The following is a 25,948-nucleotide window of genomic DNA, read 5'->3' on the forward strand; positions in this document are numbered from 1 at the left end:
TGGTATATAATGTTATTTCCTGTTCCTGCATCATATTTTGTAGTACTTTGTAGTTTTTCTTGTTGATTAGTTCTTTGACTGTTCCCGTTTCACAACTACCCCTTGTGCATTTAAGCTACAGTGTTTCTTGTGTTCCTTGTCGAGTCTTGTTCTACATGGCAGTATGTTTGGTGTGCCCATGTTTATTTTTTGTTAATAAAATAACTCTCCTTCGTTTTTTGAATTTACCAATCATTACAAATGCCAGCATGATTTTTGTCTGAATCAATAGCATCTTAACAGATTTTAATAGTTAATTTACCCATGTATTTATGTTCATTTGTTCTTCAATTTATGTTGTTTTTAAGTTGCATTTGTTCTGTAATTGTCACGGACACACCGTGTCCCTATAGAAGTCTGAACATCATATTCCACATTCACAACATTTTGAAACGACTTTGGGAACACTTTAGTTTAGGGGGCCAATTCTCACTATTAACTAGTTGCTCCTTGCACATTAGGATATGGGCTGTTTATTAAAGCACATGTTAATGCCTTATTCAGCATAACCATATTCTACATCCCTTATTCCTATCCCATACCTAAACTTAACAACTACCTTACTTACTATTAATAAGCAGTAAATGTAAGAGTTCATTGAGGCAGAAGTCGTAGTTCATAGTGAATATGTGTTCCTCAAACTAAAGTGTGACCAAGACCTTTTGTTTTGGACATTGATAGCATTCCAAGTATTTGCCCAACATATTCAAAAGTGTCCGTTTATCATTAACTTGGCTATGGATGCCAAAGAAAATATGCTTTAAGTATTTCAAACTGTTGGTGTCTAAAATATAGTAAATATTGATCAATATTGTATTCATTTTCTGTCCACTCATAACAAAATGGTATATAAGCAGGACATTTCTGCTTTTTCTTGTTATTTGTGTGGTTTATTCTCTTAAATATAATGCATGCTATTGAGTACTATTTAACACATACCTTTTCTGGACACTGTGCTGACTGGTAAGAGTTCAGGATAGGCGGGAACGAGCTGACATGATGAACATCTTCAGTTTTCATTGTCATAATCAGACCAGTGAGCTATTATGTAAATTGGCCTATAGTTAACAAAAATCATGGACAAAATGTATCAGAGAAATTAACTATTTGATAGTTGAAGTATTTGAAGTTTTCACCTAATCACATAATTACCTTCATGGTATACATTAATTTATAAAAATACAAATATTTGAATTCAATGAACCATGTACAAATGGTTCTCAGTTGATAATAAGTGTGTATATATAAATAACATTAGAATGATTTTGGATAAAGTCAACAAAATAAACTCATTATTTTTATGTCAACGAGAAAAAGATTACTCACATTTCTGAATTACATCAGCAGTGGTATTCCCATAACATAGTTATCACCTAGAAAATGAAAATAAATCATCTATAAATGAAACAAACTTACCCGTTAAACAATAAAAATCTGCTCTCTGAAGACTTTGATTTACTACCAATCAACTAGTGGTTTTCTAAGAGACTTGAATACAATCACCCCAAGCTAAACAGCTAACACAGTGTGTTACTGTAATGGCTATATATTTTATATAAACAATTTTCTGAATGACTCAGTATTTTTCGCTGTAGCATCAAACTTGTCTCCACAGTGAGAGCTCAAAGCGTGTGTGGTGAGTTTCAGGTCTGATCTGTGTTTAAGGGGACGTTGCCATAGCGCAAGCTTACACAACCTCAGTCCTTTTGATACCTTATAGCCCATTCATTTCACTTTGTTTACTGTAGCCCTGTTGTTCTCAAGTTTTACCCAATTATTAAATTAATATTTAATCCCTTGTAAGATTTTAGTGGTACCTGCCTTTCACATTGACAAAATGTATAGCTATAATAGGATACAAACATGACTAATGTAGGCTATACATATCATTATTAGTTGTCTTGGTATCATATCATAGTAGCTAGCATACATTTAGTTAATGTGAAAGGCAAATCTTATATAAAATCTAATATTCTGTTCACATTTGATCATTCAAGTAGGATAATAAGAAAAACAAAACATGTCTTTTCGATTTTATTATCAGAACCTTTAAAAATGAAGAACACACAGCATATAAACACATCCACATTGCAAAATAAATACTGTACACGGCTGGTTCGTCGATCAAACAGTCCTTCAGTTTATATTACACACATACTTTTAACAAGTCTCAGATATGAAGTGTCTATTCTAAGGCTCTCAGACAGTGTCGCCGTTGACAGCTATTGTTTTCTGGCACAAAGGACCGTGGCCTCTGAATGCATTTCACATTCATTCGCTTCATTTTCCCCATTAATCGTCCACATTACTTCCGCAGTTTGAAACAGACATCTGTCATTCAGCCCATCAAAGTGAAAACAATAGCAATGTGCAAAAATAGCTACTACTGTTTCCCAGTCAACGTGTAAAGGTAACCTGCAAAAAATTCTCTGAGTGATCAGCAATACATCTCAATGCAGAAAACATTCCCGTCAGCCCATTAAGAAAGATCGGACGCGTTCTTGCGTTCATTCAGCGCCGTTCATTGTTGCTTTATGTGCACTGCGTCATGTGGACGTTTCTGTCAACGCCGTGGCAAGTTGAAAACATTCAACTTTTAAAAAGGCATACGCATTCTGTTCCATTTCAATAATTTGGTAGAGCGTAGGCCTATGAACCCGACTACGTGTCCTGCGTAACGTTCACATTCTTGCATTAGGCTACATCTTCTCTGTTTTAATTTTTGGTCTGTGTAACCATTGCTACGCATTTTGATTTTTCTTCAGTGTCTTCCATATGTGCCAAGTTTTAAGACACATGCCCAGTCACGTAAAAAAAAAATATTCCATTGTTGCGCTTTTTCAGCAAGAACGCGCCCTATACGTGCGCCTTCCTTCGCTCCGTTTGCGTTGTTTTACGCGTAAAACGGCCACGAGCCTTGCGTTTTAAGACGGTGTGTCCATTTAATTGGCCTAATAGTTCAACTTCTCTTCAATATCACTGAAAGAACGCAAGAACGCGTCCTGTGTGAATGACCCTCAGACAACATTATTTCTAAAAGAAATCAGGTGACTTGTGTTTGACACATATTGGACTGAAGTCTTCACAGTGGGTCTTTCTTTTGCGGAATGAAGTAGGCTAGTTGAGGTCATCAACTTTTAAGATGAGGCAACGATGACAGTTTATCAACTTTCCCAAAAGCAGCAGCACTTTCCACACCTTTGAGCCACTCTTTGCATTTCCTCATGACAGTCTCGTCCACGTCTCCGTCCTCCTCCTCATACTCAACATCATCATATTTGTGCTGATCATTGAGGAGGGAGATCTTCACAATGGTGCTGATGTCATTGGAACCGTCCAGCTTGGCAACAGGTCCGGAGCTCTTATTATTAGAGCTGCCCTGAGCTCTTTTGGATGGGAAAACCCGCCGGTGTCGCAAATCCGCGGAAGCGCAGCACTTCTGTTGCTTGGCCATCATCTGCTTTTCCAGATTGCGCTTTTGGATGACCAGGATGGCTTCTGGGGTCAGGCTGAGGGAGAAGTGGATCTCTTGTTCGCCTTCTTCTTTTGCTATAGAGGTCCTGGAGGCATATTTATGGCTGGACTCTCCAGAACTGGACCGCGGGACGCTTTCGCATGAGGTAGCCAAGGGTTTGGGGACGCTCAACCATGAATGTTTGCTGTCCGTCTCGGGATCTGGAGGGACTCTGGTCGGCTTACTTCGTCCCAGCTGCTTTAAATTGGCCGACGGCCACGGTGTGGATATTTTATCTTTCTCCGATTCCTTGTCCTCTCCTGTCCTTTGACTGTACGTGGGCTGAGGAGGCGCGACATTGTCCCTGCTCTTCTTCCTCCTGAACAGCTCCTTTCTTGGCGATGATATCCGTGAGTGCAGGTTTATCGGTGGAAAAGGCATTTTGAACGCTATCGATGCGCAAAACAACGAAGAAATCTGTGCGTGAATGATGGGAGAAATACGTCCATTCGCCTCGGTCCACCGGATCTTTGGGCATTAGACGCAGTAGTCCATTGCGCTCCACATCTCACCTCTAGACTGACAAGGGGCGGGGCGTCCGGGGGATTTATAGTGTGTCAGGCGGAAGGGGCGTGGTCACAACATAAAGGTTAAAACAACAAAGCCATGCGTACACAAGTGCCTGTTATGAATGTATATTATAAAGAAGATTTATTGCATTGCACAATACAAAATAATACAGACAAGTTCACACAAGTGTCATAGCTATGTGAACAACCGGTAATTAATTCATCACATAAATCATGATCATGTCACCTTAAGACAGTATGCATTGCTTTTAACCTAACTTATTTTTAACATGCTTTTAGTGAAAAAACAAACAAAAACAAATTCTATCACTATTTTACTATTGTGTTGCAATGACAACATAACGTAACTACTGATAAAATAATGTATTTTACATAACCTTGATTTTCTTTTCTTTTTTAAAGATAATTATAACATTGTTTTTTTTTCTTTTTTTTTTTCTGTCGACTGTTTTGAATCCTGAATATGACTTTAAAGTGTCCAAATAGTTATAGGCTATAGAATAACATATTTGGATCAGCAATGTATTGGAATGCATCAAGCAGAGCTTCATAACGCAGATCCATCCGACGGTACATTTTTCTTTTTTTGCTGATTGTCAATATTTTCTCCTTGGCGACCTTGGCATAGCACAGAGGAGGTTAAAGACAAGCAGCCTCCATCGTTATTGATCCGTCGCCCTCCTTTCCAGCAATTGGTAATTTCACAGTGACAGCTGTTCTGTCACCCAGCCACTGTGAAGTGTTTCAGCCCCAGTAAAATGAGGGAAAAAATCAATAGGCTTATCCTTACTGATAAGCAGCACACAAAGACAGATGTTTATTTTCACAAACAACGTCCATAGATTGCCTTCAGAATTAAATCATAGAGATTACAGTGAGAAAATAAATGTTTTATGCAAATTATAACTTCAAAAGAATCCAAAGTGAAACAAAATATAAAATTCTATGCCTGTAATAAAACAATGTTACAGTTCTGTGACTGATACCTTTAGCTTCAAAGCATATAGCTTCGTTTGAAGTGCATCTGTGATGGCATGACCGATCAGACATAACATTATGACCACTGAAGTGAATAACACTGATTATCTCCTCATCACGGCACCTGTTAGTGGGTGGGATATATTAGGCAGCAAGTGAACATTTTGTCCTCATGTGTTAGAAGCAGGAAAAATGGGCAAGCGTGAGGATTTGAGCGAGTTTGACAAGGGCCAAATTGTGATGGCTAGATGACTGGGTCAGAGCATTTCCAAAACTGCAGCTCTTGTGGGGTGTTCCCGGTCTGCAGTGGTCAGTATCTGTCAAAAGTAGTCCAAGGAAGGAACAGTGGTGAACCGGCGACAGGGTCATGGGAGGCCAAGGCTCATTGATGCATGTGGGGAGCGAAGGCTGGTCTGATCAAACAGACGAATTACTGTATATCAAATTGCTCAAGTAGTTAAAGCTGGTTCATAGCCGCAGACCAGTCAGGATGCCCGTGCTGACCCCTGTCCACCGCCGAAAGCGGCAACAGTTGGCACGTGAGCATCAGAACTAGACCACGGAGCAATGGAAGAAGGTGGCCTGGTCCTATCAATCATGTTTTCTTTTACATCACGTGGGCGGGTGCGTGTGCGTCGCTACATGGGGAACACATGGCACCAGGATGCACTATGGGAAGAAAGCAAGCCAGCAGAGGCAGTGTGATGCTTTGGGCAATATTCTGCTGGGAAACCTTAGGTCCTGCCATCCATGTGGATGTTACTTTGACACGTAGGCTACCACCTACCTAAGCATTGTTGCAGACCATGTACACCCTCCTCATGGAAACGGTATTCCCTGGTGGCTGTGACCTCTTTCAGCAGATAATGCGTCCTGCCACAAAGCAAAAATGGTTCAGGAATGGTTTGAGGAGCACAACGAGTTTGAGGAGTTGACTTGGCCTCCAAATTCCACAAATCTCAATCCAATCGAGCATCTGTGGGATGTGCTGAACATACAAGTCTGACCCATGGAGGCCACAGCTTGCAACTTACAGGAATTAAAGGATCTGCTGCTAACATCTTGGTGCCAGATACCACAGCACACCTTCCAGGGTCTAGTGGAGTCCATGCCTCGACGGGTCATAATGTTATGCCTGATCGGTGTAGAATGAAAAACAACCTTAATTTGGTCCATTTTATACTTAATAGCATCAGTCCTGATGCGCTGCCAGGTGTAGAATGTTCTGAGCTGATATCATAAATACACTGGGGAAGATTTATCAGACATCCGTACAGTATCAGATGTACTCTCAGCCGACATATTCTCACTTAATATTAAAGCTGTCTGACTGAATGTGTTTTTTGGAGTGTAAAATATAAAGCATCGTCTCAGCCATAAGCTGGAGGGTCCACCAACAGTTGCACCCACAATCTCACCACGGTAATTACTGACACGTGATCAGCATTGTGCATAGAAGTGTGCTGTGGAGGAGGGATGCTCAAGAAAACAGAGCACTCCCACAGTTGTCATGGAAACCGCATCAGTCTCCTTGCTTAGGCAGTCTAAAAACAGACCAGCCACTCTAGGTTATTAGGTCATGTTAAGAACATGTGACGCTCTGAGGTAAGGAACAAAACCTGTATCCGAGCATGCAAGAGACAATCATAAGGGTTTATTAAACAAAAAGCTATTGTTCTGTAGATTAAGCTCTGAAAGAAAGAGGTAGACTCCTAGAATCCCATCAGCTCATCTCCTGAGATTCAGTGTGGTGAGACAGCTGTCTCTTTTGCCCAGGGCTTTATGTACATCATTATTCTGAACACATCACTCAGAAGATTATAACATATGACACATTAACTCCCCGTGCAGCAGACAAATAAATTCCAAAACATCAAACCAACAAAGCCTGAGTATAGTGTTTATTTATTTGGTGTGAATGTGGTATCATACAAATTTCTCTTCTTTTTTTTGTTAATAAGTCTGGTAGAAAGGTATTTTCTGTACAATATGGAGCAGTAGTAATGAATTTCATTCATAAACATCACACGTAATAAGGCACAAGTTTTTCACTCCGTTTTAACTGGCAGTATATCATGTAATAAGCATTTATCCGCCACACACAAAATAAAAAGAACCAAAAAGCGTTTAGAAAAAAAGGCTTGTAATAAATGCAAATATTACATATTCACTCTTAATATTACACATTTATTTAAAATTATTATCTTAAGACAAAACATGAACATTTTAAGGCCATGGAGAATAATGTGGCAGATTCTGAGATGAAAGAGAAAAACAATCTTTTTTTCACATATTCACTCTTGCAAACGCAGGACCTGTCGTCAGATGGAATACTTGATACTTCAGCTCAAACAGGAGGTGAAACACTTCATAACAGCATCCCTGTGAAAAGAAAGACATTTATGTTTATGGCTGACGACTCATAAGAGTATTACATATGGGTGGGGGCTCACAGCAAAATCCACAGAAACAGATGGATAACTAAAACACCATGATGAAAACCATACTTAATCCTAAATAAACCGATAGCTCGCTGTTAATGTGGTTTATTACCTCAACATTCAATTTAATTCTTTGATCCCAAAAAAGCTTGTTTTGAACATATTTTTCTTCGTTGTGACTGGGTGGAGCTCTTGCATATTTTATTTGCGAAAACATTGCATGAAGAGAAGCAGAACAACCCCATAGAAGTAAGGTTTATGATTATTGTAATGCCCTTTTCATTTATTGTACTAAAGATAATTTCATTAGACTAGTTTTGTCAAGCAATTCGAGGGGAAAAAAGGCATAATGTTTCATTCAGAGAGTACGGTTCTCTGATATTTTGTATGTATCAGATTTAAACTTCTGGTACAAGTTGGTAAATTCTTTTAATTTCTGTTAACAGATTCAAATCTGGCCCACACTAAGATTTTTAAAATCAAACATGACTATTTGATAGATTTAACAGTTTTGTTCCTATAGCAATGTGACCAAGACCATCACAAACAAACTGTGAGCAAACTTCTTCCTGTGAACACAGAACATCTCTACTCTAACTTTAGGGTAAACAAACATGGCGGACAACGGGCAAGAAGAAATTGCGATAATAGTGTTTGGACTGCACTCCGTCTGTTTGACTCGCGTGCGCTCGCTCAGTGAAGTTTAACAAGACGCTAATAGGCAAAATGGAAATACTCACGGGACAGTCTAACATTTACAGATAAGGATATAACCATAAAATGTAAGTTATGCGCTGAAGAAAACACTTCATTAAACAGTGCACGCATCTGTCAAAGTATGTCAGGGCAAGACGTGGTAAACGCTTATGCTTTAGTTTGAAGAGCTCAAATATTAAGCACTTGTGTTTCGGGCAACTTGGATCACCCAAAGTGTTTTTTCCATATAAATGGGTTATTCACAGTGTTGGTGAGCAACTAGTTACATGTAACGGAGTTACGTAATTTAATTACAAAATAAAAATGTAACTGTAATCGGTTACAGTTACTGAGAAAAAATGCTTGGTTAAATTACAGTTACTTACGAAAATGTTAAAGGGTTAGTTCACCCAAAAATGAAAATTCTGTCATTAATTACTTACCCTCATGTCGTTTGACACCCGTGAGACCTCCGTTCATCTTCGGAACACAAATGAAGATATTTTAGTTGAAATCTGATGTCTCTGAAAGGCCTCCATTGGCACAATGCACGGTTCACTCTCAAGACCCTTAAAAGGCACTAAAGACGTCGTTACAAAGTCCATCTCACTACAGTGGTTCTAAAATAATTTTATGAATCGGCGAGAATAGTTTTTGTGCGCAAAAAACCCTAAATAACGACTTACATAGTGATGACGATTTCAAAACACGGCCTCATGAAGCTTCGAAGCGTTATGAATCAGCGAGTCGAATCATGCTGAAATTTGGCGATCCAAACTGCTGAATCGACTCACTGATTCATAACGCTTCGAAGATTCATGAGGCCGTGATTTGAAATCGTCATCACTATATAAGTCGTTATATAGGGTTTTTTTGCGCACAAAAACTATTCTCGCCGATTCATAAAATTATTTTAGAACCACTGTAGTGAGATGGACTTTATAACGACGTCTTTAGTGCCTTTTAAGGGTCTTGAGAGTGAACCGTGCATTGTGCCAATGAAGGCCTTTCTGAGCAATCAGATTTCAACTAAAATATCTTCATTTGTGTTCCGAAGATGAACGGAGGTCTTACGGGTGTCGAACGACATGAGGGTAAGTAATTAATGACAGAATTTTCATTTTTGGGTGAACTAACCCTTTAATGATTATGCTTTCCAGGCAACCCATAACACGTGTTTTTCCAACCTTCTACCCATGAAAGTGGACTGGAGTGGCAGTCAAACCCGTGACTTCCCACCCGTGAACTCGTACTAGATCGATGTACTACCAGTTACGAGCTCTGATGTCACATTAGCCCGCGAAACAACAATGGCAGCCCCTACGGATGCTGTGTCTATGGAAGTCATAAACATTACAAATAACGTTAAATAAAAGCTATAGCAGCTTCTCTTGCCTTGTGTGCCGTTTTTTCTCCTCCGTTTCCCTCAAATAAGCAAGGAGTAAGCACCTTTGATGATAGAAATGATTGTAAATGAGCATAAGCCCCGCACGGTCCCCCATGCTTTGCTTGCATCCAGCTACCACAATTTCTTGCGCTCTGGCAGTTTGGCGTGACTTTGCCTGGAACGCTACAAAGTCGTAGTTTGAGGTTTTAACTTACAGGCTCAAAAACCTGCCTGAAAAAACGCAGTATTACATCTGAATATTTTGAATAATGTTGAATAATATTATTTTGTTGCTTTGCCTGTTTTTGATGTTAACAATTCCTCCTGCCATTTTTGATTGGTTCTTTTGTCTCGAATATGCAGCGCACCACTTCTGCCAATTACATCAATCCACATTGCCGCTGAAAGCTTTAGCCTTTAGGCTACAACCTGTCTGAAAGTTAAAATAAAAATTAATTCCAGTGCTGGAAATATAAAATTCATTCCACCCAGAAAAGGGCGCAAATATAACAGTTCAGTGCAAAATATCTTTGGCAACTATTAAAATGCTATTGACATCGGAGGTTTCAATGGTTCGAACCTGAGGAAGCATCTCCTATGATGAATGTTAACCTCAAGCGACACCTAGTGGACAAATCTCTCCATTAGTTGGTCCCGTTTTTACTCGCAAAATAGAGCTATTCAACTACACAACGATTGGTCATTGAGTCTAAACAATATTTTAGGTGTAATATAACTTCTACATACTATAACTGGTGGAATATAACAAAAAACACAAAACAATACACTCAAAAAAAAAAAAAAGGTTCTATTTGGCACTAAAAGTGGTTATTGGCTCGTAATCATAGGGGAACCTTTTTAAGTGCTGTATAGCACCAATCTTGGTGCAGTTCTTCCGTGGTTCTTTGGCTGAGGTGCTATATAGCACCGCTACCATATACAGAACATGTTAAGATATGGTGCTATATAGCACCAGAAGTGGTTCCCCTATGATTATGACAAAGAACCACTTTTAGTGCCATATAGAACCTTTTTTTTTTTTAGAGTGTACCAAGCATGTTATGACAGCTACACTGGGGGAGTCTGTTTGGGTTGCTAGCGAGTGTGAAACTAGTATCTATTCTTGCTTCAGTTAGTGAGAAATCAATAATAGGCCTTATATGGTATAACGGTTTCCCTTCACACACACACACACACACACGTTGGGTTTTCATGTTTTATGGGGACTTTCCATAGGCGTAATGGTTTTTATACTGTATACACCCACCCACCCACACACACCCACACACACACGTAAAAAGAATAGTATGTCGATTTGTACTATTTTTTTATATCAATAAGTTGAAAATCAGCATGATATGTAATACAGTATAATGATCTAGAATTGTGTGTTTTCTCTCAATGCATGTCTTTTTTTTTATAGGTTAACCCTGCCTGGCTTAAATGTTTGACAAAGATTAACAGTCGAAAACATTCATTAGAAATTTTGAAAAGTGATCAAAAAGTAATCAAAATGTAACCATTTACATTTCTTTAATAAAGTAATTGAAATAGTTACACTACTTATTTAATTTTAAATACGGTAACTTGTAATTGTAACCCATTAAATTTACAAAGTAACCTTCCCAAAACTGGTTATTCAGAATTCACTAACGTAAAGTGACATGACTTGCTAATGGTTTCTTCGGCAGTGCGTAGATGCGACTAATTGATAGTCAAATTTGTAGTCGATTAGTTTCATTGTTGATAATGTTGCAGCCCTAATAATCAATACTTATTTTTTGTAGAGAGAAAAAAAAAAACGGCTGTGCTGTTGCCACATTTCGACCAGCCTTTCCTCCATCTCCGTTGTCCACCGGACCCGTACAGTTGCTTGTTGTTTCGTGGACGCCATTTCAAAAGTTCTGTCACTTCCGTCTCCTTGTAGACTTGTCTCTCATTGGCTATTGTAAGTACTGACATCATCATTGTCATATTCATCCCGATTTAAAATCCTAAATATCAAACATGTTTGATATTGTCGGGAAGGCCCCGATGTGTTTGCGAGCAGATCGGGAGGTTGAAGATTTGATCTGTAAACGCCTCACATTACCAGATAATCTGGGCCGAACATCGGAACCGACCGATGCCCTGGATGTGAATGTCGGGAGGGGTAAATTGGGCATGAATTGGCTCCTTTAGTCTGGCATAAATGAATCGTCTGGAAACTCGACTCATCACTCACACATTCTGCCTTCATTTACAGAAAAACCTGAAAAAACATTACTTGATAATTTTTTATTATATTTTGCAGTATTTTACTTCTAGAGTAAGTGCAATACTGGCTGTTTGGATGGTTCTCTCGGATTAGGAAAAAGAACAATTAAATAATAAATATTGAGATACTGAAAAAAATGTGGATGAAAAATATTTGTTTCCATATCGCCCAGCCCTGATATGGAGCTAAAAGATGAGGTAACCATCACGGTCTCCAAGGCAACAGCAGAACAAGGTCACGGTGCCTTCCTCGCCTCAGCCTCCACCCTTTTTCCTCTCTCCTCCGCCTCTGCCTCTGTCACCCTCTCTAAATGTGTTGCTATGCAGACTTTGTCATGCTCAAAATTCACAGGAAGTGGAGGAGGTGTGAAAGCAGTCAAGGTTAAAAGGAAGAGTAGAGAATCAGAGAGAGAATGAAACAAGGACAGAAAAAGAAGGGAGACTGACGAACGTCTGCAGATATGTTACTCATCCCTCCTGCATTACACGCACCCACACAGCAGCCGCAACCAGGAGACTGTTTAGTGTTTAGCCTTAAAAGCACTGCACATACAGCACATAAATAAATGATGATTAACTCCCCCTGCTTTCTGATGAAATATCGGCGCAACGGATGCCCCGGCTTTCCAGCACAGCGGGTGGATTTCTTAAAAAAAAAAAAGCTGAATAAGCCAGAACTTGATGATCATAGAGAAAAAGGGAAAAAAAAATAAAACATTATGGGCTTAAACAAAAGTAGAGACATTAAGGGATTATTATTATCATTTCCACAAATATAAATAGGCTATGTTTTTATTTGACACATAAGGGGAAGACAGCAGAGGAGGGAATATTTTTGGGCTGGATCTTTTTTTTTTTAATCGGGGAAACCCATTATTTCAAGAGGCATCTATCTGCCAAGATTCATTAGCTCCATATTAGGGCGAAGTTGATATGGCAAAAAAAAAAAAAAAAAAATCCAATTTTTTTCAATATCTCAATATTTATGAAACCATTTTTGAAAAAAGAGTTGTTGTTCTTCCCAGTCAGAGGGACCATCATTACACCCAAAACAGGGCTATTATCGTCGACTAAAACTAAAGCCAAAAAGCATTTTTCTTACTTGATTAAGAAAAAAAAATCATGAATTAAAATAAAATAAAAGCAACATATTATTGTATTTCAGATAGTTTCTAAATCAACATTTGCCATTTTCCGTTTAGTTTAAGTACTAAAATGAAATAAACTAAAACCAAAACTTAATAAAAACTGTATAGACATATACAAAAAATATTAATAAAAATGTCAAACTTTAAATAAAATTAAAAAAAGTAGAAGATAAAAAAATCACACAATTCTAAATATTAACAAAAATTACAATAGTATAATACTAAAATAATACTGACTGACCCAAACTGAAAAAATCAAGTTAAAGATAAAATCAAGGCATTTTCTCCAGTGATAATAATAATGATAATAATAATAATTATATTTATTATTAATTCATATTTATCTCTTCAGTTCATTATTTTACTAAAACATTTAAATATATATGAACAATTGCAACACAGAGCCTTTTTGCAGGATGTAAATAATAGAATTAGAGTTTAGAATTGATTAAAATGGACCGTCTGGTTCAGGGAAATTAATCAAACCTACCTAATTTGTAATGTATATCTTTTTTGAAGAACATTGGGATCCAAACCTCATTGACTCATTGTATGGGCAAAAAACAAACAAATTTTGTGTCCTTCAGAAAGAAAGTCATACATGTTTGAAACAATATGGGGTAAAATTATATCACTAATAAATCATCTTAACACTCTCGTACTGGAGGGACAAAGAAATATAATCAAACTAATCTAAAAAAAGTGCATTAAAATATTAGATTGTGGATATGCACCATCCTCATGAAAAAAAACATGTGCACAGCCAATGTTCAAAACAGAGATCAGTGGGATAAACAGGTCATGACGTGGAGCCTGTTCATGCTAATCCAGTAAAAAAACAATGAAAAGAGCCCTAACACAATTTTAAGCCACTCAAAAACAGCATTACTGAGCATGTCGAAGGGTGCGGCTATTTCTAGGAAAACAATCAACAATGAAACAATGGTGCGAGGGGCCTCTAAAGATGAACCAGCTACAGATAAATGGAAAGATGAGTCAAGGGTTTGGTCTTCAAATGAAACGAAAGCAGCAGGTGGAATACAGAGGGAATCATTCAAGAGATCATTGTTTTCCTCTTTCAAGAGGTTCTTGAAGCAGGGAGGGTGTCAGGTTGGGGGGGATGGGGTGCCCTGGCTGTCAGAATCCATCAGAAACATGCACGAGCACCTCTGGCAGGAAAGAAGGGGGGTTGTCGGGTTCAGCAAGGGATGCAAAACGCTTAACGATTCTTTTGTATTTGGAGATCCAATAATGCTCAACATTCCAACGAATGAGGCGACTGCCGCCACTTGAATGTTCCTGTGTGTCATCGTAAGTTGTTTACGTTGGCTTTATGTTTATGATAGTTAGTTTAGAGTGTTATTTGTTATCTGTATTAGATAGATAGTTAGTTATCATCATGAGCTAGATTGCGTTTTATGTTAATTTATTTAGCGCCTATCCCTTTTTAGGATTTTCACTTAAATGTTCTATACCACTTTATCTTCTGGATACTTTTGCCATCCAGCACCTAAAATGAATCTGTAAACAAAGAGTTTGCCCAAAAATGAAGATTCTGTCATAATTTACACACTCTTATGTCGTTCAGCGGAACACAAAAAGAGAAGTTTTGTAGAATGTTCATGCTGCTATTTTCCATTGAACAAAAGCATACACTGACGTGTGCTATATTTAGAGACTTCGAAAACAATATGGTAGCTTTTTTTGAGGAACACACCACAATTCATTATGCACTGATACATTTCCTCTCCACTGACTACTTTAACGATCCATTTACGGTGCTTTTTCTGTTCTTTTTGAAGCTTGAAACCCTTTTTGATTTGAAACCTGCGTTTTCACGCGAGACAAATTGTTATTAAAAATGATAGCCCTCAAGAAGTTTATGATCCAAATTGTCTGTGCACTGATTTACAGCAAAAACGAAAAGAAAATTAAATTATGGTTTGGTTGGAGAGACACAATGAGCAAGGATTGTGTTCTGCAAAGAGAGTTGGAGGTATGCTTTTTCAGTTTGATTTAATTGTAAATCCATCAATTAAAATACTGATATTCTGGTCTATAACTCCTCCCAGAACCCTGCCCTGTATCTTACTCTCTCATTGGCTGTCCAGACTGATCTCATGAAATGGCGTATGTATGACACGCCAATTCGTATGCCATTTTGGCGTGCTATCAAGACGCATAATCGGTTTTTAGCGTGTTTATCAACGCCGTTTCATTCTATCCCCCTACACTGCCCCTACCCCTAAACCTACCCATCACACAAACACACACGCTGCCCCTAAACCTACCCATCACAAGAAACATTATGCATTTTTACATTTTCAAAAAAACATAATTTAGTATGTTTATAAATCCATTTACATTGTGGACACACACACACACACACATAATGGTTCGTTTCAGCGTAGACATTCACGTGGAATCACACGGCGTAGACATACACGCGGAATCACACGGCGTAGACATACACGCGGAATCACACGGCGTAGACATACACGCGGATGGCTCAAAATGCGTACAGATAAGACGCCATTTAGCTTTAGAAAGTGGCGTGTATGTTTATGCAAAGTCATGGGTTGCGATGTCATGTTGGGCTGTCGGTCATCGCCAATGTAATTTTCTGTCAGAACACATTAAGATCCTTTCACACTGGACACGATTTTGACGCGCGAGTAATTCGCGTGATGGTTTTATTTTTTGATCAGCTGTTTGTGTAATGAGTGCTTACACACCGAACGCGAATGTGCTGTGGCGAAGAAACAATGTTTATTTTTTTTGTTTCTATGTCGATTTTTTTTAACACTCGCAGCGACAGAAAAGGCTTAAACCAATCACATACAAGGAAACAAAGGTCACGAAATGTCCAGTTGATGTAATTAGCTATTCAATCAACATTAACCTTTGCCAGGTATCGCATTTCTCATGAGATTACAGCTGTACAGGTGTACAAATGCAGATGTGTTTGCCCACTGTAGGCTACAGACAACGATAACATAACCTTTTGAGTTAAAACTTTTTCTAACCTAATTGTGTCCGCGACTATGGAAAGTGAATGTGTTTCCATCAGTACGACTGTGGCACTTAAATGTTTACATTGTGACTCAACTGGAAACAACTGGAAACAGCTGCTCCGGATCGATTGGTTCCTGAAGTGTGTTTGTCTCGTCAGATGCAGTGCTACTGTCTCTCTCGAGCTCCACAAATTGTCCCACGGACATTTGAAGTAAGTGCGGAACCGGCTATAACGAAATATTCGTTTTTACGCTTCGCTTTTTCAGTACGCGTCCGGTGTGAAAGGGCCTTTACACAGAAGAATTTTGAATCGCCGACAGGTCCAGATTCTCTCAGATCGCATCTTTGATAATTCACACTGCGTGATTGTCACGCACGTCAACGAGCACCGATTTGCCTATGATTTCGGGCATTTGTCTGCAATTTCGCAAAACCTTTCGGCGAGTGAAAATCGGGCCAAAAATCGTGCAGTGTGAACTCGGCATAAGTTGCCACAAAAAAGCCTCAAACAAAGAAACCGTTACTGACAAGCACAATTAATTTGAAGCATGTTTTTTACGGTTTTAGATAAAGACCTTGGGCTCAAGAATAAAAGCAAGCATCCATTTGCATGACACTGGGAGAGCAATGCGCTCCAGTAGGGGATTAGTGCCATATGGTGAAGTCCAACAGTCGCAAGGCCATGCGTAAATAACAACATGTTTTCATTCAGGGAATTCATCTCCCCATGTGTATACAACCCAATCCCACCCAACAAACATGAACTGAGAGAGAGGGTGTCACAGTCTGACATGCTGCCATTTGGAGACAAACTTCTGACTTCCACTGAAGTTAACTGGGATTTAAACTGGCATTTGAGCTAATCTAGTTTGGCTGACTAATACGGTTAACTTCAGTATTGCACATCACAAGTAGAGCCCATACAATCCAGGTCAGGGATATTCAATGCAACTTCCAAGTGAAGTGGTCCGGTCGCTAGATTTCCTTCCCAGGGTTTTTCCATCAGGGCAGCCATAATACATTATAAAAGAAAAAATTCTAAACACTCAAAATAGTCATCAGAGATAAGAAGGCGGCCCAGAGAGCCAAAGCAGTTATGTCTAATATATATATGAAGTTTAGATCAGATGTTTTATCAGGCTTTTTTTGTTTTTTTTGTTTACATTTACACATCTATGTATATGGCAAAAAGAAGGCCTTGGGACTGAGAAAACATACTGCGGTGCAGGGTTTACCTCTTAAGAAAAGTATGGAAAAACTTTTATCAAAGTAATTAACATAATCAATGCACACAATCTATAAAACCCTCATCATGAGCACAAAACCAAGTTAACTAGTAATTTCAAAGTTGTTTTTCATCCTTTGCTGTCTCTATAAACAAGGTTATAATTTGGGAAGTTATTTAATGAAATGCTCTTAATATGCTTAATGACGCTAAATGTATGGGAAAAATACAAAATGTCTAAACGTAAACGTCACAAATCTGGTTTAGTTAAACGGTCTGAGTCATCTGCATGACAGATAAAAATAATTATATTTGCTGCAGTGTTTTAGCAAAAGCATCTATTTCTCACCATGTTTCTGCTACTGTTGTAAAAATAACCACGTCATCTGCAGCTCTTAATGTGGCGCTTTACGTCTTTAGCAGGAGAGAGAAGCAATGCACACGGAGCAAAAAGGGCTTGAATGAAGGGAGTTTGGCTCTAGATAAAAATATGGATGTAGCACCGAAAGATCATACGACTGAGCGCCATTGTTTTGACACGCTACTCACTTTTACCTGTAGAAGCGGTAAAATGACGCAATTATGTCCCATGGTCTGGATGGAACCAAGCCGGAGTCCGCCATTTGAACACCACTGATCTAAACTATACCAGGTTTAGCTTCTGTGGAACTTTTTGTGCTAAAATCATTGTAATGCACAGCCTCTCACTGGCTTATTTTACAACAGCTACAAATGTAGCTCATCCAATCAGATTTCAGTGTTGGACATATCTACTCTATAAAATAATGAAAAATTCACTAAATTTGACTAAAGATTTTAAATCAAATGTAGGCAAAATTATATAAAATCGTAACTACACAATATGAAACAGTTGGTGAGAAGGTATTTACTTACCGTGCAAATGGAATGTAGGAGATGCTGTACCTAAAAAACACACACAAAAATGCAGTGTTAATACCTAATGTCCCATTAAAAGCTTAGAATAGATTCAAAAACAAAATCTGAAAATAAGAGTAAATCCATAAGTATGTCATAGATGCCAGTTATAGCTTGCTTTTAAAATAATGAAATTATGTAATAGAAGATGTGCTTACAGTGTGAGTTACACATTTAAGTGTTTTTGAAAGAAACAGTAAAAACATTAATATTTTGAAATATTATTACAATTTAAAATACCTGTTTTCTATTTGATTTAGCAGCTGGACCAATCAAACACAATTATTTGTTATATTGTTATAAAGAATAATCCAACAGACCCCTAACCCAACAACAGAACTAGGGTGCCAAGATGCTCCAGAACACTAAATGCATCTCTTATTTTTTTTAATTTTTTATGGCATTTTTGAACAATATAAGCTCAGATCAATGGTGCCTACAGTCAGTTTAAAAAAATAAATACAAATCTGTCAAATGGACAAAAAGATTGAATGCATTAATTGGTGATAATACAGCATTTAATGAGAGATTTATAAGCTATTTTTGTAGGCCAGTTATTTTTGCCCAGGAACACCACAAGTGTCATTTTGTACAAGATAAAAGCATTTCAAAATAAACCTTCTGATTAATATTAAAGCACACTTGCATTATACGAAAGAATGCGAGTTGTGCATGAAGGAATCTACAGACAGCAGCCAAAATGCAGAAACTTCAGGTATGGTAAAGGAAGGTCAGTCATCCTGGCATAATGTTACCTATTCTTTCTCCTTTTCTTTTTTTTTTACAGTTAAAAAAATCTGGATTCGGTGCATCCCTAATATATACACAAACTTCTAAAAAATGACTAAAACATGATTAGCATTTCATTTGAAGTCAGTTATGTGTAACAAATCCCTGATGTACTGACAGCTTCTCAGAAATGGCTAGCATCAAGGAATCCTCCCTACAGATTTCTCAGTATCCTCTTCATACATGTGGCTCAAGTGGTTGCCAGAGTGATTGCCGTCAAAGGAAGGCTGGCAGTGGTCTGTGTCACAGTGTGAAAGAAGAGAATGTCCTGACAGTGAAACTGACGGCAATTACATGGCTAATAAAACCTGGCCCATTGACGTGTGCAAAACTGGCAGCAAGGAGTGCGGAAAGGCCATCCTCACACACACATACAGTGTTCCCTCTCTATTTGTCTGCCTATCTATCAAAAAATAATGGGACATTAATCTTCAATGTCCTAGGCCTTTTGAAACTTTTCTTAAACTTTCAGGCACAGCTATGTCAAATTAACATTTCATTTGTTTTGAAGAAAATTTCTAGTTCTAACTGAGACAAACCATGTGTGTGTGATGCATATTAAGACGTTTGGGTTTAATGTAGCAAATAAAAATCACTCCACAAACACATAACATTCTTCTCGTCGTGTAGCATAGTGAAGCGGTGAGCCCGGTCCACCTGGTTCTGCACCTGTGCACTGCTCGTAGCCAAGTGAAGGGGTCAAGACATGCTTAGAGGATCAGATTATTTCTGCTACCCAGTTCCGCTTAGCTGCTTTACTGGCATGGGAATACTGCTCATCTCTGCCTTATATTCTGGGCAGAAAATAGCCTTTAAGAGGTCTCCAAGTGTGAACAAACTTACAGTTCAAAGGGTCAAAGATGAGGTGGTTGTGATGTCACTATTTTGAAATGGCTTATGAATATCAATTAGCTTGTGCTGATGTTCTACAATGATCATGGCACACAATTGTTAGCTTTTGAAAACAGGGGTCATGATTCATGACATATTTTTTTTGACATACAAGACGACATAAGACATTTTGCCATAAAATTTCCTCTTCAATACAAAAAAAGCATTATGTAACCAAGCTCCAAAAACGGCTCGTTCCAAACAGCTTGCCTCTACAGCAAGACATACCTTGCACCATAGGCCCCACCAACTGCCGTTTAATTGCTTAACAGCTGACACCTGTCTATACTGGACACAAGTGTTGTGTCAAATGCAAATACAACCCATTATAATCACTATAATCATAACTTCTGTCATACTCCACACACCTGAGCTACTCCCGACAACAGGACAAATGGGAGCGTAAATGAATGTTTGCTTTAACGCATTTAAACAGCATGTTAGCATCTGTACCGCCTTCAGAATGTCCCCAGCATCAGGTTTTATTTTTGGCGTCACGGATCACATAAGAGGATCATTCGTTTGTTCAATGCATTTGACTTAGTGCTGGGAATCGCTAAATTTTTTGTAACTAATTAATCGCATTTTTTCTGTAATTAATCGTGATTAATCGCAAGTTTTTAATATTTTAAGTTTTTAATATTTTGATATTGTAATAATTTCAGTTACTCTCCAAATTAATGTAGAAACAATTTAAAGACAGTAAATTTTAAATATGTGTTGTAATGGCATCTTTTTATGAATGATGCCAGTATCACTGATACTAATGTCTCTATGAAACATTAATGACGTTACATTACAGTATAACTGAAAGCTCCCAATTTCAACATTTATTAGGCTTTAAAAACCAACTTTTAATTTAAGTGAACTTAAAACAATCTTTACATAAATCCATTATAATAAATATTATTTTTTACCTGTGGCCTTCCCTGTTAGACATATACAGAAATGTAATGGTTATCAAACGCCTTTCTTAACTGCATGAATAATAAATGAAATATAGATTAATCATCATTAAAGCTACAATTTTCTCTCTTCCCGTTGTTCTTTGATGAACATTAATGACAGGCATCATCAGTGCTCCTGTCACTTTAAGAACAGCCGCTGACGAACATGACGCGGGTCAGACTCGCTGTCCCGCGCATCTCATTTCCTCACAACTCTTTAAGTTCATTTAAGACGTTATTTGACTAATTTAAGACTCCTAATATGAGAATACTCAAAATTCTCTGTGTTGTTGTTATTGTTTGTTCAAGAGCAAAAGAGAACTCGATGTGAGCAGGAGTCTGACTCGAGTCTGTCTGTGCGTCGTGTGTGTGTGTCAGAGTGTCCCTCGATTAGCTGACATGAGACGCAGCCACACAGACAGGACATTGACATACAGCGCATTCTCTTGTGTCTTGTCGCACTTGGAAGCATTTACATGAATAGGAGCGTGATCATGTAATGCTAGGCAAAAATGGATATAAAAACGGACGCTGCGTTATTTGCGTTAAATATTTTTAATGCGTTAAGCTGAAAAAATTTACCACCCACGTTAACGCGTTAATTTGCCCAGCCCTAATTTGACTACATAATGTTTGTAAACAAGGCAGTGTAATGGAGAGTTTGCAACAAATCATTTATAGATTATTTTTCTTATGCAATAATACTTTAGCCTAGTTATCATAAAAATGATGTTGTCTACATTGGTATGTGGCATGACGATAGTGCTGGGCGGTATGACAAAAAATTTATATCATGGTATTTTTCTAAATTATATCGGTTTCGCGGTATATGACGGTATTCTTTTCCCCCTATGCATGACCAGGTGTTTACTACATTTTCTACTAATTGAGAGAGGAAATACTGCAGGAGATGGACTAGAATGCCCTATTTTACTTTCATGGGTGAATATTCTAGAAAAATTCCACACTAGAGTTAGTACACGCTCATTACAGACACCTGAATATTAAAATATGACCACGGCCAAATATTTAGCACCAAAAAAAGTTGAGGGCACCTTAAGCATTTAAAAAAAATCTAACCCTATAAAAACGAACTGCCAAAATGAGGGAGACGCGGAAGAACATTAATAAAGTCTAAGGATATTTTCAATACATTTAAGAGCACTACAGTCTCTGAACAAACGACACAGTTTAACACAGAAAGAATAAAGCAGTTACTTTTTTGCCCATTCCATTAACTTACATCATTGTCTTCCGTGTAGCAGAATAATCCATCGTGTCATCGCGGTCGTGATCCGACGTATGGTTGTATCTGTGTCCTTTGCATACATTTCATTTGAAGAAGACGTGATGAAATATGTGCGCACACACGCTGCTGGTTCATGTTTAGAGCATTAAAGTATATAAAATAAGTCCATAAAAAAACTTCAACGTGCTCGCTCCGGTCTATAGGCTATATGTGCTGTATGATCCATGTGGAGAACGTTGTTAATCTCATCACGGTGTCCGCGCAGAAACCGCTCTCTCTCGCATGCCGCATGTAGTTTGAATTCTTTACTGTAATCAAGGACTGATTCTGAAATCACCCCCTATAACCTCAAATAGGGCATTATTTGAGGGGACAGCCATTTGTAGTGGTGAACGAAACCATAGTGGACGTTATTGAGTGCACTCATTCAATCTCACATTGCACCGCTATAACGAGTGTATATCCGATGTACACACAACGGCTGTCCGAATTCACTCATTCGTTTTCATTCACTCCTTCAAGTGAACAATATAAGTGGATAACGTAGGGAATAGTGAATGAGGCTTTAGGGGGCGATTTCGGATTCAGCCATAGGCTGTAATGCGATCTCAGCTGTGCTCTCACTACAGTGCAACAGTGAAACGGGACCCCTCTCAAACAGTGACTCGCTGTGCCTCGTTCTGAACGTTGTTTAAGTGACATATACCGGTATAGTCAAAATTCATATCATTAAAATAAATACCAGTATTCGGTATGAAGTATGAACCGGTATACCGTCCAGCGTGACACAACACAACAAATACCCGATAGTAAACAGATGCCGTGTTCTATTTATGACGTACTGACATGAAGGACAAAGGTTTTGCAATGGTCGCTTTGTCGCATCCATTGTTGACAGCTTCTAGCGGTTGTGGAGCGAACGATGCATCAAAGGTCGAGTACGGTGTAGACACGTTTTAAAGGGGTGGTAAACCACGATTTCACTATTCTAACTTTAGCTAGCGTGCAATGTTGCTGCTTGAGCATAAACAACATCTGCAAAGTTACAACGTTCAAAGTTTAAAGCAAAGGGAGATATTTGCTTTTAAAGAAATCAGTTTCTAAGAACTACAGCAAACGGCCAGCAGGCAACTACACACATTCCTCCAGGGTTGGTGACATCAACAGGCTCAATATTTACATAAACCCCTCCTCCGAGAATATTAAATAAGGGGGGGGGGGGGTGAGGCCATTTTGTATCGCGGCGCTGTTGTGGTATAGTTAGGCTGGAGTGTTGTTGCCGCGATGCCGAGGAAACGCTGTTATATTCATCCGGATTGCAGGTCTGGGGTACTTGCTCTGTTCAGCCTTCCTTGGGACGGGGGTGCGTTGCAGAGCGTTTAACATACAGCATGTTATATGCACGTGTGTTTGAGTCAGCGGGGAATCAGGCGCTCGCAGGGCTCCCTGCAGAGGAGATCTAACATCTAAGCACATCTAACAGAGGAAAACATCCACCGTCTTCGCGATTTCAATGCCAGATTTGCACAACGTCAGCTGCGTGAAAAAAACACTGCCGGTGCGTGAATGCACGACGCGCGCGCTGCACATTTCACGGAGGACAACACAAACTTCCACAAACTTCGCGAGTTCAATACAGGATATGCACAACGGCTTGTCCTGAAAGCTGGATTTACAAACAGAAGCTGTTTACGGGCCACAACCTGTAAGTCTGATTTATTTTTCATCGATGTGTTTTCCTGTAATAGGTTGTAGCAAGGAAGTAAACAGATGACAACGCTGTTCTGCAAACCAGTCTGTTAAATGCTCATTCATACTTAACGTTATCCGACGAACACCTAACGTTACAAACACTAACGTTAAAATCTCAACAGCGAACCTGACATTAGTGTAAATGATTCTTTGATTAGAGCTTTTATGTATTGTTTATCTACAGGCATGCTAAACATGGTTCTGTGTGTGATTTGGCTAACTTACTAGTTAAAGCCAGTGCTTAGTGTTCGTTTTGGGTTAGTTCTTGCGACAGATATTTGGCTATAATCATTCTAAAAATACAAAAGTTAAAGTGCCATTCAGTAGCGATCACTATAGATCCGCAGTCTTTACTCTTGAGGACTGAACAGGTTCTGCTCGATCATCTTCACTCAAATGTTCTGGGTCTGATTCGGGCTCAGATTGGTGTGGTTTTATTGACGCAAGCAGTCTCCGGTAAGGGGCGTGACGTTTCCGACAAACGTACACTAGGCGGTTAGCGAATCACAACACACTGGGCCAGCTAACCAATCAGAGCCCACTGCGTATTTTTGAGGGACTGGCTTCATAAAACCCGGAAAGCATCAGACCGTTTTACAAGGAGGGACAGAGCAGTGTAGAATAAAGGTCAAATATATGAAAAATAAGGCAATTTTTTTTTTAAACGAAGCATGAACACGTTACAGTGCACCCCACAAACACAGTCAAGCCTTCAAAAGAATGTGTTTTACCACCCCTTTAAGAGAACGAGGGTTGAAAATATTTTTTGCGAATATACTGTATGACCGTTTTCTTTTTTTTGTGCAAAAAACTTTATTAACATTATAAGTCAATCTCAAGGAACATATTATAAAATAAAATAAAAATGATGTCATGACACCTTTGAATAGAAGTAGATTTTTTTTTTAATTTTCTTAAGAAAATTATCTATGTTGTTGCCACAATGCAAAGACACTGGAAGCTGGCTCTGAGAGTTGCTAAAGCATTGCTGTGCAGTTGCAAGGGTGTTCTTTATGGATGCTAGAGCATTGCTAAGTAGTTCTGGGTGGTTACCAAGGTGTTGCTATGTGGCTGTTAGTGTGTTCTTGTTGGTTGCCAAGTCGTTGCTATGTGGTTTCTAGGGAGCTACAATGCGGTTACTACGGAGTCAATGGCTTTTATGCGATTGCTGGGGTGTTCTTGGTTATTGCTAAGACATTGCTATGCGGTTTCTAGGTTGGTTGCTTACTGGCCGAGTCTCTATATTCTGGTGTCTAGATATTGATTAAATCCTTTCTTCAGTGTTCCGCTGTAGATTTCTTTTCTCTTATCGTCCAGCAGGTGAAAATTGTGTGATTGCTTAAAATAGAATAAATAGCACACCTCTCCACAACAAGCCACACAATTTAAGGTATCATTCATGTTTCTTAGCACAAACAGTGCAGACCGAGTTAAGTGCCAAAGTGTAAAGGTGTTGTATGTACGTTTTTCACTTTACTAAAGCATGATAATACCGTAATATGTTTGCAGATATTTAGGAAACATGCTAAATCCACCTACTTGTTTCTCAGAAAAAAAAATGCTACAGCTAGTTATTCTACTTTAAAATGTGCGTTCTATAGAATATCTGTTTTTGTTTTGGCCTGTGCAATAACGCACGCAACCAGTTTACCCAATAGTATTTAGACACCACAGGTTGCCAGTTGGCGGTAAAACACAGTGTATTGCTGCAGCCATGGAAGCCAGCAAACAAACTGGATCAGAGATCACCGATTCTACCTGACCCTCAGCATCCATCTAAAAATCTCAATGAACGAGAGATTATTATAACACGGATAAATCAACTCATCAACTTACAATGTGGTTTTCATCGTCAATTGCGCTAGCTCCTGTTGTGTGTACTCATACTGGTAACCCACGTGAGCGTGGAACAATCCGGTAATTTTAATAGAATGTAAGCAATTGGGAATTTTGTGTATGTGGGTGAAAGATTTCCACACACAGATTTCACAACAGGTTCAATTTGGTCATGCATGTATGCAGCGTTGCCCAAGAGAAAGCTGCTTCATATGAAAGAAACTTTTTGGTCAGTGAAATTTAGTTACTGTTGCCTTAGCATACACCATGAAATGCTTCCATTCTTTAGTTTGTTTCTTGATTGTTATTACTTTAGTCT

General features: G+C 38.6%; 2 protein-coding genes across 3 annotated transcripts in view; both read right to left on the reverse strand.

The window, feature by feature from the left end:
- Positions 1-1,330: 1,330 nt before the first annotated feature.
- On the reverse strand, positions 1,331-4,068 carry prr18 (proline rich 18). The gene has a single exon (XM_079842542.1). The coding sequence runs from the start codon at positions 3,932-3,934 to the stop codon at positions 3,170-3,172; it is 765 nt and encodes a 254-aa protein (XP_079698668.1). The 5' UTR covers positions 3,935-4,068; the 3' UTR covers positions 1,331-3,169.
- A 2,868-nt stretch (positions 4,069-6,936) lies between these two features.
- Positions 6,937-25,948, reverse strand: part of sft2d1 (SFT2 domain containing 1) — a 51,341-nt gene continuing 32,329 nt past the window's right edge. The window contains exons 7-8 of one of the 2 annotated variants that reach the window (XM_079843151.1): positions 18,124-18,153; positions 6,937-7,443 (exon numbers count right to left, since the gene is read on the reverse strand). In XM_079843151.1, the coding sequence (XP_079699277.1) occupies positions 7,404-7,443; positions 18,124-18,153 (70 nt within the window). In that variant the 3' untranslated portion in view covers positions 6,937-7,403. The remainder of the gene's footprint in view (positions 7,444-18,123; positions 18,154-25,948) is intronic. The other variant, XM_079843152.1, reaches the window with a different exon arrangement.

The sequence above is a fragment of the Gobio gobio genome (genome assembly GCF_949357685.1).
Source record: "Gobio gobio genome assembly, chromosome: 18".
Classification (NCBI taxonomy): domain Eukaryota; kingdom Metazoa; phylum Chordata; class Actinopteri; order Cypriniformes; family Gobionidae; genus Gobio; species Gobio gobio.